The 26,172-nt window shown below is 46.4% G+C and overlaps 2 protein-coding genes across 2 annotated transcripts in view; one reads left to right on the top strand and one right to left on the bottom strand.

The window, feature by feature from the left end:
• KIF26B (kinesin family member 26B) overlaps positions 1 to 26,172 on the bottom strand; it is a 440,039-nt gene that overhangs the window by 401,093 nt on the left and 12,774 nt on the right. The gene's annotated exons all lie outside the window — the stretch shown is intronic.
• LOC123846307 (ATP synthase-coupling factor 6, mitochondrial-like) lies at positions 24,442 to 24,944 on the top strand. Its single transcript, XM_045877593.3, has one exon. The coding sequence runs from the start codon at positions 24,487 to 24,489 to the stop codon at positions 24,811 to 24,813; it is 327 nt and encodes a 108-aa protein (XP_045733549.2). The 5' UTR covers positions 24,442 to 24,486; the 3' UTR covers positions 24,814 to 24,944.

Here is a 26,172-nt window from a genome sequence, read left to right as displayed (position 1 = left end):
AAATTAAAAATAAATAAGCTGTAAAGGAACAGCCTGGTGGGATCAACAGGCCCGTATATTCCTCGTGGGGGTTAGGACCAGCCTGCATACCTTTTCACACCCCGTAGCACATATCAAGTGTGGACACGTGCTAAATTGCTGTTGATTTATTACTGGTAGATTATAAACCGTATGAGGGCAGAGACCGGGTTAGTTGGTTGACTATCAAAAATACCTTACACAAATGCTTGACCTATATCTGCCCTTCAATAAATATTTGTGGACTGTGTCACTAAATGAACGAATAGCAGATGGCTGGCTGGATAAATGAGAGATGCATGGATCAGATCATTTAAATCTGGAAACAAAGGAGCAGCCCAAATTCTGCCCCCTTCAGCTACCCCCTGCCACCCAACTTATCCCTCTGAGTGCCCCCAGGCCAAGGAAGGAAGGCAGGAAAGAGGAAGGGAGGGAGGGCAGATGTGGGCACGTGGGGGGGGGGGGCGGGGCTGGAGCGGCAGCGGTCCCTTACAGACACCAACACTTTGGCCTCTTTGGGCATGGGGACCTCTCACGCTACCAGGCCCAAGTCTAAAAACATTCAGATTTGCCTCCGATGGCAATTGAAAGTAATAAAAGTTGAGGAGTAAAGGGTTTTCTAGGCACTGTGTCAGGAGTAAGGGGACTTGAAGGCAATCATCCTTCAGGGCCTTGGCTGCCTCATCTCTAAGGTGGATGAAGTGAACCACATGTCCTTGGCCCCACATGCTCTGTCCCTGCTCCGGACTCCAGCCTCGGCTCACACGTCCTCCCTCCCCACTCCTCCCTGCCGCAAGGACCTCCTTCCCACCCCCGCTGCCCACTGTGCCTCCTTGTTGTCCCAGTCTGTGTTAGGACGCCTGGGCATACCCTCCTGCAGCACTCTTTGCCTTTGTGCTCCCCCAACTGCAAATAATAACATTTATTGAGCATTTACCAAATATTAGGGTCCTCTCTAATCATTTGACATGCACTATGTGTTTTAATCCCTATGGTAACTTTTGAGGTAGACATTTCTCCCATTCCCATTTTACAGATAAGGAAATCGAGATCCAGAAACACAGGTAGCTGTCTGAGGACACACAGCTTAGTAAGTGCCTGGTGTGGGATTTGGGCTCAGCTGTGTGTCTCCAGAGACGGCACTGACTCTATCCTGATTCAAACCTCCCGAAAGGCTGGCACTGGGTCTGTCTACTTGCCACTATTCACTCCGTGAATATCATCTAGAAGAAGGAAGGAAAGAAGGGAGGGATGGGGAAAAAGTCACAAGGCAGGATCTCAGACCTTTGCTTTTTCTCTGGAGCAGCTGGATGAGGGGCCGCTCCTTGAGAGCGCGCTGGCTGAGGCGGGGAACTGTGGGGAAACACTCAAATGGAAAACTGAAACATACCTGTAACACTCAGGTATGTACAGAAGTGCAAATAATGCTGAAGCCATCAGAAGAATCGGATTGCTGTCTGTCCTGTGAACATCATGTACTTTACTTTTAGGGCATTAAAACAGCAAAATCTCCCAATACATCACATTAAATTTATAAAGGATCCAGCCCTAGGGGTACTTTAACTCTAGGCTCTATCTATTTCTGTAAAGTGTGTGTCGTTTACAGTGAGCATATGTTAAGTTTATAAATTTTTTTTAAAGATTGTATTTATTTATTTGAGAGACAGAGAGCATGCGCACACAAGCCAGGGGGAACGGCAGGCAGAGGGAGAAGCAGACTGCGTGCTGAGCAGGGAACCAGACACGGGGCTCAATCCCAGGACACTTCACCTATTGAGCCACCCAGTTGCTCCTTAAGTTTGTAAATTTTTAAAATCAAGTACTGAAAATAAACCCTTAAAAACATGTACTTCTCCCTCACTTGTCCCTGCTTCTCCAGTCCTCCCAGTGCGTAGCTACATGGCCACCATCACTGGCCATAAGCAACTGTGTGTGTACGTCTTACAGAACAAGGTTATTATAATTATATTGAGCTAAAATAAAAGATCAGTCTTCTCTCTTCAAAGCATTCTCCTCTGGAAAAGTAATATCCTGGGGATGAGGCAGGCCCCGCCCTCCTCAGGTCTTCCTGGCCAATGGAGACTATTCAAGGCTACATGTTGGAAGGATAATAAATAGGTTTAAACTATGCCACACACCAGTTCATTAAAAATAATAAATGTTCTCCTAGAAGGCCCACAGTTTAAAAGAAGATTACAGGCAGAGAAGCGAGAAGGCTAGGCAGGGCTTCCTCCTTATTTCTTCAGGCCTGCAGTATCTCAAGTACTTAAGCTTGTTATTCATTCAACAAATACTTATTATGGGCCTACTATGGACAAGGAATTCGTCAAGTGCTGCAGAGGCTTCAAATATGAATAAGATATAATCCCCACCCTTTACGAGTCTCAAAGCATTTGCCAGAACCTTTAAAACAGAACCTTAAAACAGAACAGAATCAACTAGAAGTGGGGTTTCTTATCTCAAAAAAAATTGTTTATCCACCAAAACCAAAGGAGTTCTACTTTGTTTCTCTCAAAGAGTTTACCATCCAGGAGGGGAAAAGAAGATTGAATATAAATAACTACAGCCCCTGGTAGGCTCTGATAAAAGAGGTAATAGGATTGCGGCCAAAGGAAGGCATGCTCAGAGCCATTCGGATTTGGAGGGACTGACAATCACTTCTTGAAGGGTGGCATTGGGCAAAACTCAGATAGACGTGTAGGATTTTGATGGGTAGAATGGGCCAAGGGGAGTACTCAAAGTGAAGGAAGAAGCAGTGAAAAGAAATTCAAGGAAGGGTCTGAGGTCCGTTAGACTACAGACTGTTTGGCTGGAACTGTGGTCCGCAAAGCCTCTCTGGGAACCTGTTAGAAATGCAGACCTACTCTGGGGGTGGGGCCCAGAAATCCATGTTTTAACAAGTCTTCCAGGTGACTCCAGAGCACTGGCCTGGGGCATAGGACACATCCAGGGGACCAGCCTTAGGAAGGGGGGTAGGAGACCTGGGGGCCTAAGGAATTTGCATTAAGTTCACCACTCGGCACAGAGCCAGTGAAGGCTTTTGAGCAGATCCATGACATTACAAGAGCCACCCTTTAAAACGTACTTGAAAAACACAGGGAACGTTGTGCTCAGAGCCATTAGGAATGGAAAAGAAAATTTGGGAGACCAGACAGGAGGCCGAGGTGCAGACTAAGAGGAAGGCAGACATCCTGATCCAGAGTGAGAATAGGCAGGATTTGGATTCGGCCACAAAGTAGCTGCTGGGGAGGAGACAAAAGACCATTTATTTTAAACCTCCCTAACCAGGAGAACGGTGGCATTGTTAAGCAGAGTCTCGCCATAGGGACAGCGTCTAACCACTGTGTTGTATCTATAGCCATGACACAGAAGGTCCTAATGCCTGACAGAAGAACACCAGAAGGATCCTTGTTCCACAGAAGGACAGCCTGAGGACCTAGCAGATCACTTCAGTCCCAGGCAAGGGCTCCCGAGCTTTGCCGTCCACGCAGGAGCACAACAAGCCACCGACTCTCCTCCAGGGTGCCATACACAGGCCTGCCTCCTTCTCTCAGCATTCAGGAGGGGCCAAGAAGACCTGCCTGGGAAGATCAAAGGCAAGGACTTCACACGAGTGCAAATGCAGACACTCAACCCCAGCAAAATCACAGGTTCACGTTTGTGGCCCATTTCTCCCAAGGATGTCAAGCAACACGCCGCTTAGAGGGTGCAGCCCACCCAGCACACCTCACACCAGCAGGTGCAGATGAGGCGGCTCGCCAGCCCTGCACACCTGCTATTTAAACAATGGAGAAACAGCAGCAGGGTAAAACAACAATGCTATTCCCACCTCAGAAAGAGGAACGCTCCCCGAACTGGGTACCAAATGAGCAGCAGGAAAACATGGGCATAATTGAGACTGCCCACATGAGTCAAAGTAACACGTGATCCTGGATTACCTGCCCGGCTACAGGGACAGAAATGAAACCCAAGGTGGAAGATATGCAAGTGCAGCAAGACAGGAACACAAAGGTGGCTTTTTAAAGATTTATTTATTTGGGGGCGGGGTAGGAAGGACAGAGAATCTCAAGCAGGCTCCACGCCCAGCACGGATCATGACCTGAGCCGAAGGCAGATGCTTAACCCACTGAGGCATCCAGGCGTCCCCGTTTTCTTCTTACAAAGCCAACTGAAACAGACAACATCATATCCAACTGCAAGCCTAGTGAGCACAATGGCATCAAGAAGTCAAGCACATTGGAGATGGTACACAAACTGGTGACTTCTCTTTGGCCTCCTCCCCCCACAGAAGGCAGGAGTTACTGTGGGCTGTGCAGGCACCCGAAATAAACACAGTTCTTCCCTCTCTTCTGCAAGATTGAATTATTTTAAAAAGCCAGCCATACAGATGATCATGTAGCGGGATATAAAGTTTGAAAACTGTGTAACTTCTCTAGGTTCATCCAATAGGTAAGTCCCAAAAATGGGTACATGAGAATGGAGTTCTTGCAAAATGAACCAAATTTTTAAATATTTTAAAATAATATGTGCCCTTTGTGACAAATTCAAAAAACAGCTTATCGTACAAGATTAGCAGCCATTCACCTTGCTCCATTAATATTTTAGCCAAAAGTCAATCACTTTTTTTTCCTTGAGAACTTTCTAATTGTCTAGAGCATGGGCATGCTGCCCATGGAGCACCACATCCTTGCTTTCTACTCGCTTAGCGTCAATTACACCATGAGCCCTCACCCTGTGCCTTGGAAACTTTTCATAAATTTCATTTAAATGACCACACAGTGTTTGATCAGATTGGTCATAATTCATTTAACCATTTCTATAATGCTGAACATGTCGTTTAAGTTTCTTATAATCAGAAATGATATTTTCGGAAATACCTTTGTGCATTGATCTTTGTAGTTATGATTATTCCCTTCAGCGAGATTCTCAGAAGTGAAACTACTAGGTCAAAGGCAAAGAGTAACCTTTTTTTTTTTAAATAGAAGCCAGTTTTTTTTTTTTTTTTAAGATTTTATTTATTTATTCGACAGAGAGAGAGATAGCGAGAGCAGGAACACAGCAGGGAGAGTGGGAGAGCGAGAAGCAGACTTCCTGCTGAGCAGGGAGCCCGATGTGGGACTCAATCCCAGGACCCTGGGATCATGACCTGAGCCAAAGGCAGACGCTTAACGACTGAGCCACCCAGGCGCCCGGTAAAGAGTAACCTTAAGGCTCATCAAACTGCTCTCCAAAACAGGTGTTATCGTCGTGCCCTTGGCCATCTGAAAGAATATCACATTTTTAAAAAGCTTTGCAAAGCTGAATCAAAACTGGCATCTTGGTATTGTTGTGATTTGCATGTGTTTGATTCCTAATGGGGCTGAACCATTTTCCTTGAATTTGTTGGCCACTTGTGCTTCCCCTTTTGCGAAGTCTGTACATAAATTTAGTCCATTTATCTACTGGAGTCTTGCTGTTTACATTAAAAAAGTGTACAAAGAAATTACATATGAAGTATGGTAACACTGTGTTCTAATTTTTCACATCCTCTACAGACTGGTTTTATTTACCCAATGTTCAGCTGTTTTCTGAGATACAGAATGCATGTGTAGCATCACACCCGTCCCTATATTCTCTTATGATACCTTCCAATCTCTTTTTGTCTTTCTCCCTTTTATTTATTGAGACATATTTGACATAGAACATGGGGGAGCCTTTCATTCCTTCCAGCTTAGAATCTTCTCCATCCATTGATTAATCACCTGTATTTTTCTATATTTTTAATTTTTTTCTTACATTTAATTCTCTTACCTATTTAAAATTTATTTTAGTAGACAGTATTTTAATTACATCTTGAGGACAACAATAATGCTCACAATTTAATGGAATCTTGAAATAATTATTACAGTGATTAAGTTCATCGTTATTTTGTCAAGTTAATTAACAGTGTTTGCAGAAGAACAAATATTGTATGATTCCACTTAGATGAGGTACCTACAAGAGGCAAATTCGTAGAGACAGAAAATTCTGACCTGGGCCCTGACTAATTATAATTAGAAGAGATGCCCAACCCATCAATAAGGGTGCCCAATAAATCAGGAAACGCAAGGTCATAAACAGCCAGGCAGGCTTTTCTGGTACACAGCAGCTGGATATCTGCCCTCCTTCCAGGGATTATTTTATGCATATAATCAATTGTCAAACACCCTCACCCTTGGAGGTTTCTAAGGCACGCAGACAAATAACATTTAATTCTCTTCTTGGTCGGCCGTGACACCACCAATTCAATTGAGCTGATTATAAATGTCTCTTCATAGTAATGATCCAGTCCTATCTTCCAGAAAGCACATCCTAGCCATACCAACTCATCCCTGATCAATCCTTTCTTCAATGGATTCATTTAAAGGTTTTCTACACATGGATGACATCACCTAATAGGTGCTGATTTTACTAGTGTCCATGTTAGAAGGTAGCTTCTTTCCAACTGTCTTCCAAATCTCGGTGATACTTTATCACAATAAAAGCTAGGATCACAAATAAACAAATGTTGATATTTACACATATTTGGTATGCATCTATTATAGGGCAACTGAGGCATTGTAACACTAAGGGAAAACGGCCACTTTCTTGAAATCAAAGAACGCTTTACAAAGGTGCTGAAGTTTGAGTGACATCGGTGAGAAATCTAAGACAATCATTTCAGGAATCTTATGGAGGGAAAAGGAAAATGGACACTGGCACGGGAATTTGGAACTGGTGTGTTCAAAATCAGCAGACGCTGCTCTTGGGGAAATGAGACTGTTTCCACTGTGGGCAGCTATGAGGCCACACCCCACATCCTCCAATCAAGAGTCCAGACCGCATGCCATGTAATTCCGGGCAAAAGGCCCAGGAGACAGTCTCAGATGGAAAGGTTACGAACCAAGTGGCTTGGTTCAGATAACAGCTGGTACAGACAGAGGAAGGTCTGGACAAGGGGGTCCTGGTGACATGGGCAGCTGGCTTGGAGCCCTTCTACGGGCTGTTCTCTGAGCAACTTTCACCTTCCGTTACCATTCTCACAACTCCAGCGAGGATGATCCTCTTCCTGGCCACAAAGAGAAGACACAAAGTTCTAACTTCAGGAGCATCACACAGGAGGGATGAGGTTTACCTTGAATTTAGGGTCTTCTTCAGAAAGAAAGGACCCATACATTTCCACAGCCTTAGGCCCACAAAGTCCTGAGTGCACCCCCAAACACACATTTCAAGACAGTCCAACTGCTAGTATAAAACCTGATATACACATTGCCTCTTTGTGGTATAACAATACAACAGAGTGAGATAAACTTTAAATTACACTTTGCAGCATGTTAATGAACATGTTAACAGGGTGTGTTTAGCCTAGGAAATATCATTGCTTTTTTCTTTTTTTTTTTTTTTTTCTAGAGCAAATGACATTAAAAAGAAAAGGATGACCATAGTTAACTTTCCAGAACTGGAAAATGTAAGAGAAGAATTTTAGAATCTATATTTGCCAGGATTTCAAGGAAAAAAAATCACCAATGCAAGAGAACAGTTCACCATTTCTTTCCTGTGGAGTATGTAAGATTTACCATATTGGCCATTTTTAAGTGTACAGTTTAGTGGTAATTCACATTGTTGTGCTCACTCCCATCCATCTCCAGAACTTTTTTTTCTTCCCAAACTGAAACTCTGTACCATTAAACACTAACTCCCCAGTTCCTTCCACCCAGACCCCGGCAACCACCATTCTGCATCCTGTCTCTGAGTCTGACCAGTCTGGACTCATAATGTAAGTGGAATCACAGAATAGCTGTCCTTTTATGACTGGCTTATTTCACTTTGCAAAATGTCCTCAAGATTCATCCATGTTGTAGCATTTCAGAATGGTCTTTCTTCTTTAAGGTTGAATTTTATGTGTGTGTGTTAAAATGTCACATATATAGTTTGTTTGTGTATCCATTCATCCATCAGTGGATGACTGGGTACTTCCATTTTTTGGCTACTGTGAATGAAACCGCTATTGATCATGGGTGTGCAAATATATGTTTGAGTCCCTGCTCCCAATTCTTTTCAGTATATGCCCAGAAGAGGAATTGCTGGGTTGTACAGTAATTCTATGTTTAATTTCTGAGGGACCACCATACTATTTTCTATTATCAGTTGCACCACTTGACATTCCTACCAGCAATGCACACAATTCACAATTTTAAAATTTAAAATGTTTGTGCAAGCGGAATTTATTTGAGAACTAGTTTCTCAAAACTTACCTTGTTAGTAGTTTACAGAGCATAAAGGGAAATTTAAAATGTCTTCCCTAAATTGAGCTATTAAATCCAACCCAAACATGACAATATGAAAACATAATCCTAGAGCAAACAGAGGCTATCAGAGAGAGAGAGGTGGGCTTTGCTTGTTCCTACAACTGCCTCACTACCCGCCCCCCCACCTCATGCAGCTCACAAGCCATGTCTATGTCCTACAGGGTCTTAAATCTGCACCTTGTTTCCTGTCTCAATCTTCAGTCAGATTCTCACACATTCAAACCTGAATTTCTCCAAGATCAGAAAGGTGATCCTCAACCACAAATTATCGTCAGCTCAGTCTTGAGCCCAAGAACATGAATTAATCCTAGATCCTTTGTTGGTCCTTCAATGCCCTTAACCAACTGACCCTACCACATGACTAATAAATGTTCTAATAACCAACTGTTTAACATCAGCTTGTAAGCCATGAAAACTAAGTTACCATCTCATCACCCCCACCCCACCATGACTACTCATTCTGTCACAAAACTGAAATGCCAAGAGCCTTCTAATCCACATTCCCCTAAAGCACAAGAGGAGGCACTGAGCATCTGGTCAAAACAAGAACCCGAATCATCCCTTTTACTGTCTCTTGGGCTAGTCCAAAGCAAGTGACCAAAGAAACACTCCACTTCATTAGCCAAACCACCAGTTATCCGGGTGGCCTGGGTGGCTAAGTCAGCTGAGCAACCAACTCCTGATTTCGGCTCAGGTCATGATCTCAGGGTCATGAGATCAAGCCCCATATCAGGCTCCACACTGGGCATGGAGTCTGCTTAAGATTCTCCCTCTCCCTCTGCCCCTTCCCACTCTCTCTCTTAAAACAAACAAACAAATAAACAAACAAACAAAAAAACCCCACCAGTTATCCAAAGTTCTTATTATCTTTTATTTTGGACAATTAAATTGTAAGAAAACTACTGGACTGGGGCGCCTGGGTGGCTCAGTTGGTTAAGCGACTGCCTTCGGCTCAGGTCATGATCCTGGAGTCCCTGGATCGAGTCCCACATCGGGCTCCCTGCTCGGCAGGGAGTCTGCTTCTCCCTCTGACCCTCCCCCATCTCGTGCTCTCTCTCTCTATCTCATTCTCTCTCTCAAATAAATAAATAAAATCTTTAAAAAAAAAAAAAAGAAAACTACTGGACCTTTTGTCCAATATTATCACACCTCCCCTGGTGGTGATGATGACAATGATGTCACTTTAATTTCATAGACATTTCAATTATTGCATTTGATTCTTGTCTAAAAGGTAAGCAGGACAGGTATGAAGACTCCCACTCTATGGAAGACCAAATTGGAGGTAAGTTCCTCACCACATGGCTCTCAGAGCAGAAAGTGGGACGAGAGCCCCTAGGAGTTCTGACTCCTGACCTTGGGACCTCCCACTGCCCTGCAGGGTTCTTCTCTATAAACAACAGCATTCCTCTCTACACAGTTATTGAAATTCCCTTTTCCTCACTGGCACAGTGAGGTTGCTTTATCCCAGGGCATAACTTACTAAGGCTGCTTTGCTGGGTTAGTTGCACCCAAATAATGTGGGAAATGAAGACTCCAAGGAAGGTGCTGGTGCATGACGTGTGGCCTGAGGTAAGGAAGCAGGTCCATCCTTTGCTGGGGAAGGTTTCACACAACTCTCGGGGGATGCCCCCAGCATCTCCACAATGCACCTCTGCCTACACCTCGTCGTGGGGGGATTTGTTGCTGCTCTTATTTAGAAAACCAGCACACATGGGGGCGGGGAGGGAGGACCCAATTTGAGAAAATATAAACATTAAAAATATGAGTAAACTCCTATTTTGGGGAATTCCTGATGTCGGTCGTTAAATTACCAGATGACGGCCCACCCCTGTGATGAAGACTGCAAAGGGCAACCCCTCAGGCTCTGCAAAGACAAAAGGCAGACGACAGTGTTCGTTGATGGAGCACAGAGCTGATTTCAGAGCAGTGAGACAACCTAGGAAAGGATGTTTAGATTCACTTAGTCCCAACACAACACGCCTCTCTGGATACTGTCCAGACTCTCCCCTCGCTATACCATTCTTGAACCACATCTTATCAGGTATCTCCAGCTCTGCCTTAGCACACAGCAGGCTCTCAAAAATGTGCGTTGAAGTTAATCTGAATTGGATGATTAGCATAATCCCAGAGAAGCAATACAAAAAATTTGGCTCTGAAAATTAACTGTGGGTTTGAGTGTCTTGGATTCCAATCTAGAATCATATGGTTTCCTGTTGTACAGGGATATAAATACCCAGAGAAATGTTTAAGTAAGTGCCCTGGAAAGACTTTCTTGATGTAAACAAGAGACGCATTCAGCAATACATCTCTATCTACTGTGGCAGTAATAAACCTATGTCAATCCTCTGGGGTTTCGGAGGAAGAAACCAAAGAGCCACATTTGCTAAAAATCATCTACTATATATTATACAGCCTCGGTCTGTACCCTGGGAGTGGGGAGGTTTAGGTGTGCTTCCATATTTAATAAGAGAATTCTGAAAAGTTCATTTCAATTACACCAAGGAGAACCTGCTCTCCAAAGGTAAACCATGGACATGTGTCATTTTGTGATGAGAACTGGTACTCCACATTTGACTTGTTACACAAATGCAGAATTTTAAATACTGGCTCTTCTTATTTTCATGCAGGAGAGATGACCCCATTTGATTTTCAGTACTTCCCTCAAGATTTTAAACTCAAGTGGTGGATGGAAGAACATTAAACATGAAGCAGAGCTTCCCTGGAGAGAATGTGCACACAGCGCGTACTTGTGTGTACAGATGATGGTCTGCAGGCATGTGTACAAACAACCGAGATCAGCACCTAAGAACAACCCACGCTCTCCACTATCACTCAGTTTGCCAGAGGGCTGAGCTCTGTCTGGCAATGTGCCCAAACTGTTTTGAGACCTGGCCTGGAACTCAAGTTACAAAGTATTAAAGTTCATCTCGAGAGGCTACCACTCAACTTGCTTTTATGATTCATGCCGCAGGAGGGAACATCCTATGAGGTCATTGCATCTCGTGACTTCCATCCTGTGCCACTGGTCTTGGTTTTTGGTAAAAATAAGCCTAGCATCTCACCTCTCCCCCTCCCTTCCCCAAAAGTTATAGCTGATCCTTGGGGGACTTGAGAAGGAAACCAAAGGTGTGCTTAAGAAAGCTCCTGCACCTTTTGCAGGAGGGTGAGGGGCAGGATGTCAAACAAACAAGCAAAAAAACAAAAGCAAAAAACCTCAAAACACTGAAAGCAAGAATGGAGAGAGAGCTTTATCAAGTAACTACATGACAGCACCCCAGCAAAAATCTTGATCACTGCCTGCCCTTCGGACAGCTTGCCTGGCAGACTGCCCTGGAGCCACGACTCAACTGTGCCATCCCACAAGGTCTCTCTCTGATGGCTCATTTGCTTTGTCACCTGTGATGCTGGTCAAGAGGTCAAGCTTTCCTTTGCTTAGTGCCAAGGTCCTGGAGTCCATCTCCTGCCTGCAAGTTGCCCGTGTGACCATTCTCCCCGTCATCCATCCAAAGACGCGTGCAAGATTCTGGCAGGGCTATCTATCCCCCGCCTGTCCACGTGCCAACTCTCACGGCCATCTCCGCAGTCTTGATGCTTACCCAGCATGAGATGGCCACTAGGTATGTTGTGTTAAAGAATAAAGGGCATCAAAGAAAATTCACATCTATCTTACTGAAACCTGAATGAGTCCAGGAAAATTTTTTACTGTAGGAAAAGTGAAAGATCTTAATTAAGAAGTGGACCATAGACCTAAGTTGAAGTTAAAACTATAAAACTCTTAAAAGGACACACAAGAATTAATTTTCATGACCTCAAGTTGGGCAGTGAATTCTCAAATAAGACACCAAAAGCACAGCAACAACAGAAAAAGTGGTAAGTTGGACTTCATCAAAAATAAAACATCTGTGCCTCAAATGACATCACCAAGAAAATGAAAAGATAAGTCACAGACCGGGAGAAAACACCAGCCACTCACATATCTGACAAGGAACCTCTACCCAGAATATATAAAGGACTCTCACAACTCAGTGACGACAACAAAAAACCCCAACTAAAAAATGAGCAAAAGATTTGATTAGACGTTTCTCCAAAGAAAACCTAAGAATGAGGAATAAGCACATGAAAAGATGCTGGACCTTACTAGTCATGAGTGAAATGCAGATCAAAACCACAGTGTGACACCACATCACACCCACTAGAATCAAAAAGACAGACAATGGAGGACGAACATCTGATCTGTTGCTGACGGGAGCATAAATGGTGCAGCCACACTGAAAAACAGCTTGAAAGTTTCTCAAGACATTAAACACAGAGTTACCACATTCAATAGCAATTCCACTCCCAAGTATCAGTCCATGAGAACGGAAAATATATGTCCTCATAGAGACTGATGCCCAAATGTTCGCAATAGCGTTTTTCATAATAGCGAAAAACTGGAAATAACCCACATAGCCATCCACTGGTGAACAGGTACACAGTGTGTATATCCACACAACGGAATGCCATTCCGCTCCATGCTACGATGCAGTGAGCCCTGACCACATGGTGCTGAGTGAAAAAGTCAGTCACAAAATACCATGTAGTGCGTGATTCCCATGCATAAGAAATGTCCAGGATGGGTAAATCCATAGAGAGAGAAAGTAGAGCCGTGGTTTCCTGGGGCTGAGGGGATGGGCGCATGGGGACTGATTGATAATGGGCATCACATTTCTTTGGGGAGGGACAGAGATGTTCTAATATTACTGGGGACAATGGTTGCAAAATTCTGGGAGTATACTAAAACCCACCAGACTGCACATTCAAAATGGGTGCATTGTATGGCATGTAAATTGTATTTCAGTAAAGCTACTGAAAAACAGAAAAGAATGATCCCACATTCCTGCGTGTGCAACAGTCTGGCCAACAACAAACAACCTGGTCTCCAAAAGTAGCACCAGCCCGCCCTCGGTGGCCGGCACCGCCTCCATGTCTCACAAAGCCGACGCTGGAAGGATCTTGCCAGCTACACACCCTGTCTCATCTTTTCCCTAAAATCATGATTTCCCAAGAAAACCAATCCTACAAGGAATCCAAAGAAGAAACCAAAACACAAAGTCCTTTTAACCTGAGGCTAGGTGTCTCCATGCCTTATAACCCACCCACCTCCACACATACATTCTGCGGGTTCTCTCAGAACACAGCCCGGTGGAGTCAGTTTCATTTTCATCTGGGTTATAATATAATGAAAGAAATCATCATTTTCTTCTCTCTTTTTTTTTTTTTTTTTTTTGCTTTACTAGTACATTTTTCTCTCCTGAATTCTCCTGAGCTAATGTGATATGATCTTGAAAATGTACACCACGATGAGATCAGGAGGGGTTGGCAAGAGCCCGTGCAGTAAGCTTTGGCACCTGAGCTCATCGATAACCTACTTTCATGTGAAGAGAGAAAGGCCCAATCTGTCCTGCGAGCCAAGGCCACCAGGCAACCGAGCCCCTTCTTGGGGGGAGCACTAATTGCTGCTCACAAAGCCGGCGGCATCTCCTCCAGGTGATCCATCAGCGGAAACCATCATAAAAGCAGCAGCAGAGGAAGGGGGACCAGGGTAGAGAGGTTAAACAGCATGAAAGTGATTTCAAGGGAGAGGAGGGATTGAGTTTGTGTGTGAGGGAGACAGAGAGAAGAAAGTGCAGTGCAGAAGGTCCGATGAGAGCCGGCTAAGTAACAGGCAGGGCACAGGTCTCCGACTCCGACTGGCTGGGCTGGGGCGTGGGGGGGGCAGACCCCCACCCACCTACCCCCAGCTGAGGACAAGAGTCTGCTCTTGATTCCAGAGGGACCCAGATGCCACTCTGGGCAGTATGTTCCCACGGCTGGGGTTTGGTTCTTTCCACAGCCCCCCAACTTACCACTGCCACAAACCCGCCCAGCATCCTTGGCCAGAAAGGCTAACCTGGGCTCAGGACTGCACTGCAGGTGTGTGCATTTTTAAAAGTGACACCAGTACCCTCTCCTAGCCACTGGACTATGGCCCCCAGCACCTAAATTTGGACACTCCAACCGAGGACAGAGAGACAGGAGTCCCTCCCACACTGAGAACTGGGAAGGATCTGGGGTACCGGGGCACCTCCATGCTTGCCCTGCAGCCTCTGTAACCCATTTAAGGACCCATTTGTGTACACCCTTGTCTCCTCTACGAGTTGATCAACCTCTTGAGACCAAAGTCCAGGTTTCATGTGGTTTGGAAGCTGGAACATGTAACACAGAGAGCAGCACATGCGGGATGCTGCCGAGAGGGATGTTCGAGGAGTGAATGAGTGATTTAATGAATCATCTAGGTCTTTCTCCCGAGAGCATTCTCTGGAGTGCTTCCAGCACTGTTTTATTTCAAAATAACTTAAAGCAGGGAGGGCAGAATGGAGAACTGTTCAACGGGTTCAGAGTTTCAGTGTGAGAAGAGGAGGAAGACCTGCAGGTGGACGGGGGGGAACGGTTGCACGGCGTGGACGTGCTTCAGGCTTTACTGTGCCCTTAAGATGGCAAACTTGGTGTGTTTTACCACAGTTAAAAAAGAAAACGCTTAGAATAAAGACCACCAAGACACAGCTGACTAAGAATCTGATCACCAAAAAGACTAAGAAAAAAGCACTTGAGCAGCACTTCTTTTATTTTAAAACGCAGCCCCAGGGGCACCTGGGTAGTTCAGCTGGTGGAGCAACCGACTCTTGTTTTCTGCTCAGGTCATGATCTCGCGGTTGTGAGGTCGAGCCCCACCTTGGGTTCTACACTCAGCGTGGAGTCTGCTTCAGATTCTCTCTCTCTTTTTCTCTCTCAAATAAAGATCCTTATAAATAAACAAACAAACAAACAAACAAACAAACAAACAAACACAACCCCAAACCCAGGGTAGCAGCTCCAAGGTCAAACTCAGTTATTTGGTTGTACTTGAACGTTCCAAGCTCCTAACACAATGCCCGGCACATGTTAGATGTTCTAACTATTTCCTGAATGTTCTAGAATCGCTTGAAGAAGCAGCTCCAGGCATAGAAATCATCGTGGTGTCCAGGCTGTCTCCTGTAACAGAACAGGTGGGGTGGGATTTGAGCTCAGCACGGTCCTCTCCTAAGGGACAAGGCAGTCTCTGCCCGGATGCATGGTGCCCTCATCTGGCAGCCACAGACACTCCCCGCCTGTACCCCCAGCCGGCCCTCCACCTGCAGCGTTCCCTTCCTGAGGGGAAGCCAAGCCGAGCCTATACCAGCTCAGTGTGACCCCTCCTCCTTCTCTCTAAACAAAAAGCTGCAATCCCCCACACACCACGTCTTTCATTTTCTCAGCCAAAACACAGGCCCGGAGCCCATTAAACTCACCATCGGAAAAACCTGGGTTCAGGGGGCTCAGAAGAGCGTTTTGCACTTAGTCTCAGGTGAAGGGTCATTTCACTAATCAGAAACAGGCCCAAACTTCCACCACCGTTATCCATCACCAGAAGACAAGTAAAATCAAAACCAAAAGGCAATGAATCCCAGCGGCCCCCCCTCCCCCCCTGCCATAGCGAGCGGCTCCCTGGAGGCCGGCTCGCCCAGACGCCCGGGTGCCAGCCACCACCGTGTCCACATCGGCTCCCCTGGCCGCCCTGATGAGCTGCCGCATCAAGCTCAAGGGCACCCACACTAGCCCACGCTCCTCATGACCCCCGACCCAGGAAAAGCTGCAAGGAGGGTTACTTAGCACGCTCCTTTGTTAAAAGATAGTGTTTGCTCAGAGGGAACTAGGGATCCATGAAGGCAGGGTTGTCTGTCTTTGCAGAAGTTACAGCAAATGGCCTGCGGGGACCACGGCACAGCTCCCTGCAAACTGCCTCTTCACCAAAGTACCAGAGTACTAAATGCTTCATACCGGGTTCTGCTCAGAAGTACACATCTCCTACAAAAGTCACAGAATGCATCGTCTGAAATTCAGCGGCGCCTGGGTGGCTCAGTGGGTTAAGCATCTGCCTTCAGCTCAGGTCATGATCTCGGGATCCTGGGATCAAGCCCCGCATCAAACTCCTTGCTCAGCAGGGAGTCTCCTTCTCCCTCTCTCTCTGCCGCCCCACCCCACCTCATGCTGTCTGTCTCTCAAATAAATAAATAAATCTTAAAAAAAAAAAATAAAGAACGATCATCTGAAATTCAGCGGCACCATCACCTGTGGGCCCAACCTGTCAGCCGTAGCCCCCACGCAGCTGAAGGCACAGTTAAAAGCAGGTGTGACCCACCGGGTGTCCCCGAAGCCTTATATTGAGCATGAAAGGCGTGAACGAGATTCCCAAGCCTCCCCAGCGTCTTGGGGAGCATAGCTGATGTGGCTCATTACATAACACCTGTCAGGGCCTCCGGCTCCTTCTATGCCCTCGGCTGCCAGCCTCCCTCCCAATGGCGGGCAGCTTTAATCCAGGGAGTTAACAGGGGTGGGTACGGATGACCAGCAGGCCCAGTCTTTTGGCTACTGAGGGCAGGCCCAGCTATAGCAAACACACAGGGAAATGTGGGATAGGAGAATATCCCAGATACCAGAGGGGATGCCAGGAGGAAAAGAAACAAAATCCCAGCCTAGACCTCAAGGATGCGTCTTTCTCGAACGTCTCTGGCCCCCTTCCACAGAATACTTCCTACTTCCTAGTAAATTCTGGTACGGTCTCTGTAGACCGTAGATCTATTTCTTCCCAAACAAACCTTTTTGGAAAAGTAACCCCACTGTCTCACAGGGAATAAAAATGGAGGTACAATTTCACCACTTTCAATAAAAGCAACATTTCCATGCTTGCGGCTCTACCCTTTGAACTCTAGCTGGGAAGAGAAAACAATTAGAGGACAAACAAAAAGAGGCTTTTGAGGAAACAGGAATACAATAAAAGAGATCTCAGAACTTAGATTATGGCCTCTTTGTTCTTTTCAGATCATAGCTGGACTCAGTGACTCTCTACATCTTGCCACAAAATTATATCTTCTAATTTTTTGTGCCTGTTGTTTTTTGTTTTTTTCCCAAATCTCTACTTGACAGAATCTCAAAGGATCTCAGCCAATGGAAACCGGCCGCAGGCTGGTATTTCTAGGGTGAGCCATGGAGACCCTCATGGTCAGAAGGCTACCCTGCTTCCTACTTCATTACCCCCTGCAGCTCCCTGTTCTGGGGCTATGTGTTCAAGTCACCACCTCGCTGAGCCCCCCGCCAGTCATGCCCGCAGCACGGTGACCCACCAGCCACGCCCAGGGGAGGAGGCTCAACTGGACCCGAGACCGGGCAAGGAAGAGAGTTTCAGTCTTCTAAGATGGTTTCGGACCTGCGCTCCTTTTGGGGGGCGCTAAACAACGTAACTAAGATTTCACCCTTTCTCGAGATTATCGAAAGAAAAAAAAAACAAAAACCCGCGTCTGAACCTAGTGCGTTGTAATTCATGTCCTTCTACCGTATATGTTCACAGATAATACACACGTAGCTTCTAGACACGCACCCTATGTTCCAAGATTGTAGGACTGCATCGTTGATATTTTTGTATTGACATAGGCAATGCCTTTGACAAAAACGTCTCTAGAGACTAAAGCCCCACTCTTAGACTTTCCCATGCCTACTTCTCGCTGCTGTCTAGCACCTATGTCACCCTATCCTTCCTCCTTTCTCGGCCCAAACGCCCCGGAGTCTGGAGGTGGATTGGCTCCAGGCTGTAATGGGATCTGCAGTCTTTCACCTCCGGGTCACCATCCCGAGTCTGGGCCACCTCGGCAGCATCTGAAAGCAGTTACTGTGCCGTGGATGGCTTTGCCTCAGACAAAAGCCACTTTCCAGCCTTTCACCCTGCAGGACGTCTCAAGCAGGAAAGGCAGTAAGGAGTGAGCAACGCACGAGCCGCCAGAAGAAACTCCATATTAGCCAGAACCCACGAGAATGGTTTGAAGGAGAACCTTTGCGAGAAAAGCCTGGGGGTTTTAGAGTCTGATGTCGATGCTATGGGGGTAAGTGACGCTATGGCCAAATTCCCTTCCCGCAACCTGGGAAGAGTCAGACACCTATTATAAAACAGCAAGTATCTCATGAAGCCCTGAAATCCCACCAACTCAGAACGGCAGCGCTCCAGAAGAGAGCAGGCAGGAGTGTGAGGCTCTGAGTGAGCTCACTGGTGACGGTGATCAAGGCCCAGACAGTGCCTGGCATGGAGCAGATGTGTCCGAACACTTGCTGAACAGGACCGAAGAAAGATCTCTTGGCCTCTCTCTCCTTTCTTTCTCTAGTTTGTCAAATGAGGTTAAGACAGACCCCCCCCCACCCCTATATCCAGCCATCACATCCCTGTAAGGAATGTTACAGAGTCGGGAAACCAAGTGGCAAAGGCCCAGTACAGTAACCTCAAAAAAGCAGCTATTTAAATATAAGGTTGTATCCACCTATCGAATCTTTAAAGGCGTCCGTTTGGTCCAACTCCAAAAACGCAATGCCCACAATAAAATGTGTTGGCAAATTCAGAAGAGAGTTGCTGCCACTGAACATATCGCTCTCAAGAACCTAAGAGCTAATAAGTCATTTTTTTTTTTTAGTTTACTGCAAAATGTGCAATATAATCATAGTACTATATTAATAACTATTATGCAGGTGACCACTAACGTGCCGCCCTCAAAAAGATGAACTGGCCAGCCTCAGGGGTTTATTCAGTGAGGATGACAGCCCATGTAAAACCTTCAAACTCTTACAGGCACAAATAAAAAGGCTGCTTCTCAGAAGGTAAGTGGCAGTGAGGGGCCAATTCCCGCATCCCTCCACAGGCCCTCGCCTGGCCCCGTCCCTCCCACGGGACTGTAGGGAGGCTCACAGGGAGGTCCCCATCCTATCCCCGCCCCACATCCACTGCAGGACACAGGCCTGGGTCCCTAACCTTGCTGAGTTTCCTCATCTGTGCAATGGGAACAGTAACCATACCCAATCATAGGATTGAATGTGATTGCACATAACATGCTTGGAAGCAGATGGTGGTCAGACCAACAAATGTTGTCATGATCACCCTTCACGAGCCACTGGAGGAAAGTGTCCCTGCCCAGGCAATCCACGGGGATGTCTCTTCCCTTAGATCACTATTCTTTTTTTTTTTTTTTTAAAGATTTTATTTATTTATTTGACAGAGAGAGACACAGCAAGAGAGGGAACACAAGCAGGGGGAGTGGGAGAGGGAGAAGCAGGCTTCCTGCCGAGCAGGGAGCCCAATGCAGGGCTTGATCCCAGGACCCTGGGATCATGACCTGAGCCGAAGGCAGACGCTTAACCGACTAAGCCACCCAGGCGCCCCTAGATCACTATTCTGTGACACAGTTTACACTGCTGTGGGTGGCATGGGGCGGGGGGGAGTCTACATAACATAAAATTTTAAATGCATTTTTAAAGGCATAGTTCAGTGGCATTAAGTACATCCCATGTTCATGCAATCACCACCACCATCCATCTCTAGAACTTGTTTCATTTTCCCAAACTGAAGCTCCTTATCATTAAGTGTCAAGTCTCCATCCCCCTCCCCCCAGCCCTCCCATTCCCCCACCAACCATCACTCCACACCATTCTGTCTCCATGAATTTGACAACTCTAAGCATCACCTGTAAGTGGAACCACACAGGATTTGTCCCTTTGGTGACTGGCTTATTTTACTCAGAATAATGTCCTGGAGGTTCATCCATGTGGTAGCAGGTGTCCAAATTTCCTTCCTTTTTGTATATTAAGGAAATACTATATATATTAATATATATGTATGTTATATATTTCCTTCCATTGTATATATGCCACATTTTGTCTGTCCACTCACCTGCTGACGGACCCTTGGGTTGCTCTCACCTCAGGGCTGCTGAATAATGCAGCTGTGAGTGTGGTGTAGCACTGCTATCTTGCTGTCTGACGTGCTTTCATTGGTTGTTAAGCCGGGCATATAAAGCTCACGTTGTCATTTAACTTCTTGTGAAGGCGGTGTAGGGGCTCCCCTCTTTGGACACTTTACGTCTGGCAATACTGCGATCCTCAGGGCTCCTGCAGCCCCTCTCTGTTTGTGAGATGCCTGGAATACCTCGCCTTCTTCAGCCTTCGCCCACCAGCTCCTACTCACTGATTAGCCTCAGTGCGGCCGTCACCCCTTCTGGAAACCATCTCAGCCCACTCCATAGCTGGCCGTGCCATCCCTTGCGGGGACGCTGTGAAAGGGCCCGGTGGCCTGGAGCTCAGCACCCGCCCACCCCCCAGGCTGGGAGGCTCAAGGGCAGGGCTGTGTCCTAACCACCTTTCTGTCCCGGTGCCAAGTCCGGCCACCGCACACCATACAGTAACAGCCAAAGAAATGTTGGCCAGACCGAGAGATGGACAGACATGGAGCATGAGAGAAGTAGAAAATAAATACACTGGATGTTAATTGTGTGAAATGAATCCTGGGGTCAGGAGGTCACCATCTAGAGATGCCAGTTTTACTTTTCTCTTCTATAAAATGGCAGTTTGGATGCTAATATTTAGTGAACTCCTACTATGTGTCAGACAAAACACACCAATGAAGTAATTATTCCTGTTAATGCTATTATCCAAGTAAGGAAACTGAGGCAGAAAGCAGCAAGTCCCTCTAAGTCCACAGAGCTACAAATGACAGAGCCAAGATTCACACCCCAGGGGTCTGGCTGCAGGAACCATGCTCTTAAGAGCAAAAGTAACCCAGGGGCACCTGCGTGGTGCAGTCAGTTGAGCATCCGACTTGTGGTTTCAGCTCAGTTCCTGATCTCTGTGTTGTCGATCCTGATTTCAGGGCTGTGCGATGGAGCCCCATGTTGGGTTCTGCACTCAGGAGGGAGTCAGCTTGTGACTCACTCTCCCTCTCTTTAAAAAAATAAATAAATCTTTTAAAAAAAAAATAGCAAAAGTAACCCAAGACTGCATAACCTCTAAGGCTCCTTCTCTGCTATAGTTCTAGGATTATGAAATGCTAATGATTCAAAAGGATATTCTGAGGTGTCCAGGAGTAGAGGTGACAGATAAAATTAAAAATTCATGGTGTTCATTTAAATTGACATATTATATTGAATTTTGCCCTGTGTAAGGATTATAAAGAGGGCTTGGAAAGTTCGTGATCCTTTTAAAAAGACACTGATGTGTGCTCTACAGAGAGCAGTGAACACTGCTGTGTTTCTTTTCAGAACGAGCGCGACCCCATTCATGTCTTGGGGAAAACACCAGCCCACTTCCTTGTTACTCTGCCCCAGAGGACTTGAAACCAGCCTAGTGAATTTCCCCTCTCACTGCGTGGCAGATCCAAGCCTTGGAGGGAGCGGGGTTCCTTCATTACTGCAGACCCGCCTCCAGCCTGGATGTGAGCGTGCGTCACCATCTCACCAGACAGCAGAGGCAGTGCCGTATCAACTGTGCAGATCGACTCTCAGATGAAGGCAGAAATTAAATCAGGGGCCCGTGTCCGGGCGTGTGGCCTTGAGCTTGCCCTCTTGGCTTAGTTCTGACCAGTGAAACCAGGCTTCCTCCCTGGAATACCTGGGACCGTTCTGAGCATCTGGTGAGCACTCCCACATTTCTGTTATTCTCCAAACCAGAAATGAATACAACCACATGAAATGGAGCAAAAACAAGATCATAGCAACTAACAAGAAATTCAAGGGCCTCCAAACTAGCTGATCCAGAAATACCTAGACTGGAACCCACGCCGGTGAAGGAGCCACGCTCACATTTCATCCCTGTGGATTTCACTCTTCTAGAACAGGAGGCCAGGTCAGGGGGCAGGCATCACGCCCCTCCTCACCATATCCTCCCACCAGCATCCCCTCCTCCAGAAGCCTCTTCCCTTATCTCCCAGGATGTTTCCATCATACAGAAGTGGAAAGGGGGAGATTTTCTTTTCCCCAAAGGCCAGAAATCCCTGGAGAATTCACATGTTCAAAAAAAAAATTACTGTCTGGTGGGTGCACAGATCCCAGCAAAATGTAAAATCCATAATACCATGACCACACTCCAGGGCTCAGAGTCCAGGAGATCTATGGGCAAAACAATAAATCCTACTAGAGCCTGATGGAACCTCGGGAGCCAGAGGTTTTCCGGGTGATCCCCAGCAGCCCCCCACACCTCTCCATCATTCTGTTATCTCCTCCTGACCACCATAAAGAGCCATTATGGAGAATCACTAATAGCAAGGAGTACTCCATAAAAAAAAGTAAATTAGCACAAACTACCACCAAGAAAAAGCCCACAGCCAGCAACTTCCTTCCCCGGGGTTGCTGCCTCACACAGGAAGCAGGGAGCCTGATGAGGCCTAGGAAAACCACACCTTTGTATTACACTTGCCACCCTGGCTGCAAAAATGCTCATCAAGCCATCCTTAGCGGACTTGCCACGGGCTTCCCCTTCCTGCGCTCGCAGGCCGCCCAGACAGTTCGCCATCCTTCCCCGCTCAGTGCCCTTGGAATGGCACCGCCCGCTTTATGAGCTGCCTTGGCCTCCAATAAAGGTTCGAGCCTAACAATGTCTGAAACCTGAGACTGGCTGTCTACCGCGTTACCAGCTTGCGGGCTTCCTCCCGGGCTCCTGCAGAGTGAGCACACGCATGCGCGCACGTGCACTGCCCAGCAGAGTGGAAAGCCTTCTTAGAAATTCCAGAAAGTCCGGCGCCTGGGTGGCTCAGTTGGTTAAGCGACTGCCTTCGGCTCAGGTCATGATCCTGGAGTCCCTGGATCAAGTCCCGCATCAGGCTCCCTGCTCGGCGGGGAGTCTGCTTCTCCCTCTGACCCTCCCCCCCTCTCATGTGCTCTCTCTCATTCTCTCTCTCAAATAAATAAATAAAATCTTTTAAAAAATAAATAAATAAAGAAAGAAAGAAAGAAAGAAAGAAAGAAAGAAAGAAAGAAAGAAAGAAAGAAAGAAAGAAAGAAAAAAGAAAAAAAAAAGAAATTCCAGAAAGAGTTACCGGAGCAAATTTAGGGGGAAAGGACGAGAGGAGAAACAAAGGCTCTGACATCTGGGAACACGATCGAGGAAAACACGCGGAGGGTGTGCAGTGCTGAGTTGGGCGTGCCCGGCAGCAAGGTGTGCAGTCAGTCTCTGCCGGGGTTGGTGCAGAGAACCGAGTGCAAGAATGTGGAGGGTCAAGTACACTCCCGCTGCTCTGTGCCTGCCCTCAACCGTGCAGGCACCACTGTCCTCATCCCGCTCAAGGTCAGATGAAGCTCTGCTTTAGTATCTATAGGGCTCCCTGAGTGGTGTTCAGACGACAATGCACATACCAAGTGTTACAGCTGAAATAAGAGGGGGACATCTCATAGGAAGCGGACGGGCTAAAGACAAGCTGGGTTAGTTGTCGGGGAAGAAAAACAAAATGGATAATGAATGAACGGACCTTGTCCACCCCCAGCCGGCCACCTGCCACCTCCTCTGACTGCGGGCCACCCTTCAAAACGACAGGACTGTTACGCCCAGGTCGTGGGCTCGGGGGATGTAAATATTGGTCTAAACAACTGAGGCCTTGTCTAAACATTCATAGGAGCAGAGGGAAAAGGGGGGACCAAAGGGGGGAGAAAGGTTTTAGAAAAAAATCTAGATGTAGAGGTTTCTTAAAAAGATTTTACTTATTTATTTGAGAGAGAACGCACAAGCAGGGGGAGGGGCAGATGGAGAAGCAGACTCCCTGCAGAGCAAGGAGCCTGAATCAGGACTCCATCCCAGAACCCAGGGATCATGGCATGAGGTGATATCAGATGCTTAACCAACTGAGCCACCCAGGCGCCCCCAGGTGTAGTTTTTTTTTAAAGAAAGATGAATGAAATGTCTGGAGTTTTGGTGTGCCTGGACTGCTACCCAGGACGAACTCCCCCCAAATTATTTCTAAATCCAAATCAGGGGCACCTGGGTGGCTCAGTCAGTTAAGCATCTACCTTCAGCTCAGGTCATGATCTCAGGGTCCTGGGATGGAGTCCTGCATCAGGCTCCCTGCTCAGTGGGGAGTCTGCTTCTCCATCTGCCTCTCCCTCTGCTTATGCTCTCTCTCTCTCAAATAAATAAATAAAAATCTTTAAAATAAATAAATCCTAATCAGTATGACAGATTTTTTTTCATGTAAAACTAACTATAAGCCGAGAACGGTGGTGGCCACGGAGGCTCTGGCAGCTCAGGACCTAGTGCAAGTAACAAAATCACCATGATTCTTCAGAGGCTCTTCAGGTTCTCCTCTCTCATTTGGTCTGCAGTCTCAGTTCATTTGAGGAGGAACATTGGTGTTACAGCAGTGTCATTTAATAAGGAACTTGATCCTGTACAGAAACTCTTCGTGGACAAGATTAGAGAATACAGAACTAAGCAACAGGCATCTGGAGCACCCGCTGATACTGGCCCAGAGTACCAGCAAGACCTAGAGAGGGAGCTTCTTAAGCTTAAGCAAATGTATGGTAAAGCAGACAAGAATATGTTCCCGGACTTCAAATTTGAAGATCCTAAATTTGAAGTCATCGAAAAACCCCAGTCCTGAAGAAAGAATGTAAAATTTATTTGGTAATTTGTCCTAGATTAGTTGTACAGCTGTATCAGAATAAACATACATTTCTCAGCTGTCAACTGTTCTTTTAATTCTGATTCCAAATAAATTATTTGGTGATGTTGGGTGTATAAAAAAAAAAACCAAAACCTAACTATAAGCATCTTTATATCTAAGGCAGTATTTTTTCTCAGACATTCCTTAACCAAATTGCTCTTATAAAGTCAATTGTCTTTGTCTGCCCAAGTTTATTTCTGTGTACAAACACAGAAGACAATAAAGTAAACAGCTTTATTAAGAAACAGGAAGAATCCCATCTATCCGTTTATGATCCAGATTCCAAACGCAGGAACCTCAGGGATAACGGTGCTGGCAGCACCCCTGTGTGGATGGGCAAACCTGGGGGACAGGCCTGGTTGGCTGGTGGTGGGAGTCCCACAAACGTGGCAACCCAAGGAACAGCTTCAGGCTCCCAGTTGGGCCAGAAATCCATCTAGGGCCTTGTCAAGCATATCCCTCCGGAATGTGGGAGCAAGGATTGGGCGCCATAGCCCTGGAGCTCCTCTCCGGCTTCTCAGAGACTTGCAGAGACCATCAACTCTGACCCTCTTGGTTTACAAAGGAGGGATGAAGCGCAAGCTGGCTTGCCGGGATCCCAGTGCTAATTAGTGCTGCAGACAAGACAGCAACTCTGTCTCCTCATCTAAGGACAGTCCCTTCTCATCTAAACATCTGGGATCGTCGACAACCTACAATGCCTACCAACCCCCCACCCCTTTCTTTCCTGTTTCTGTCACCCCTCTCTTGTCCTTCCTCCTCCTCTTCCCCTTCATCTTATTCCTCCCCTTGCCATCCTTCTCCCTCTAGCCCTCAGCCCCATGGCCTGCCACCTGGCTAGGCAGAGATTCAAGGAAGACATTCAAGGCCACCTGGGCAGCCACCATGCTCAGGACCAGGACGTCCCTCCACAGAAAGGCACACAGCTGAACCAGGCAGCTGATCCTTTTTCTTAAGCAGTGTGGTTGTTAGCTGTTTGCCTGATTGGCTGTTTATTCTCTGTGCAACCAGCTGGTTAGATAGCTCCACAGCTTTGGGCTGTTCTTGGTTTCCTACTCAGTTAATAAGTCAGTCTCCCGTTGCCGCATGAAACCACCATGTAGATGGAGCAGGGCGTAAGAAAGCAGCAATTCTATCTCCAAAGAAAGCAACCGCGATAAATAAGATGGTAGTGTTTCACGGGGAAGTGTAGCTGCTCATCACTGCTAATTAAAAAATGGAATCACACCACGGAAAAATCTCAAGCTCTTTAAGTTCCCAGAAAAGAAAAAAAATTCTGAATTAACAATTATAAAT

The sequence above is a fragment of the Mirounga angustirostris genome, unplaced genomic scaffold (genome assembly GCF_029215605.1).
Source record: "Mirounga angustirostris isolate CCGP_5_RB_7025 unplaced genomic scaffold, mMirAng1.0.hap1 SCAF_6, whole genome shotgun sequence".
NCBI classification, from domain to species: domain Eukaryota; kingdom Metazoa; phylum Chordata; class Mammalia; order Carnivora; family Phocidae; genus Mirounga; species Mirounga angustirostris.
The sequence above is the reverse complement of the archived record's forward strand: the minus strand, read 5'-3'. Positions and strand labels throughout refer to the sequence as shown.

What these genes read in the sequence shown, in the direction of transcription:
- LOC123846307 (XM_045877593.3), top strand. Translation starts at nt 24,487, where the DNA reads ATGATTCTTCAGAGGCTCTTCAGGTTCTCCTCTCTCATTTGGTCTGCA.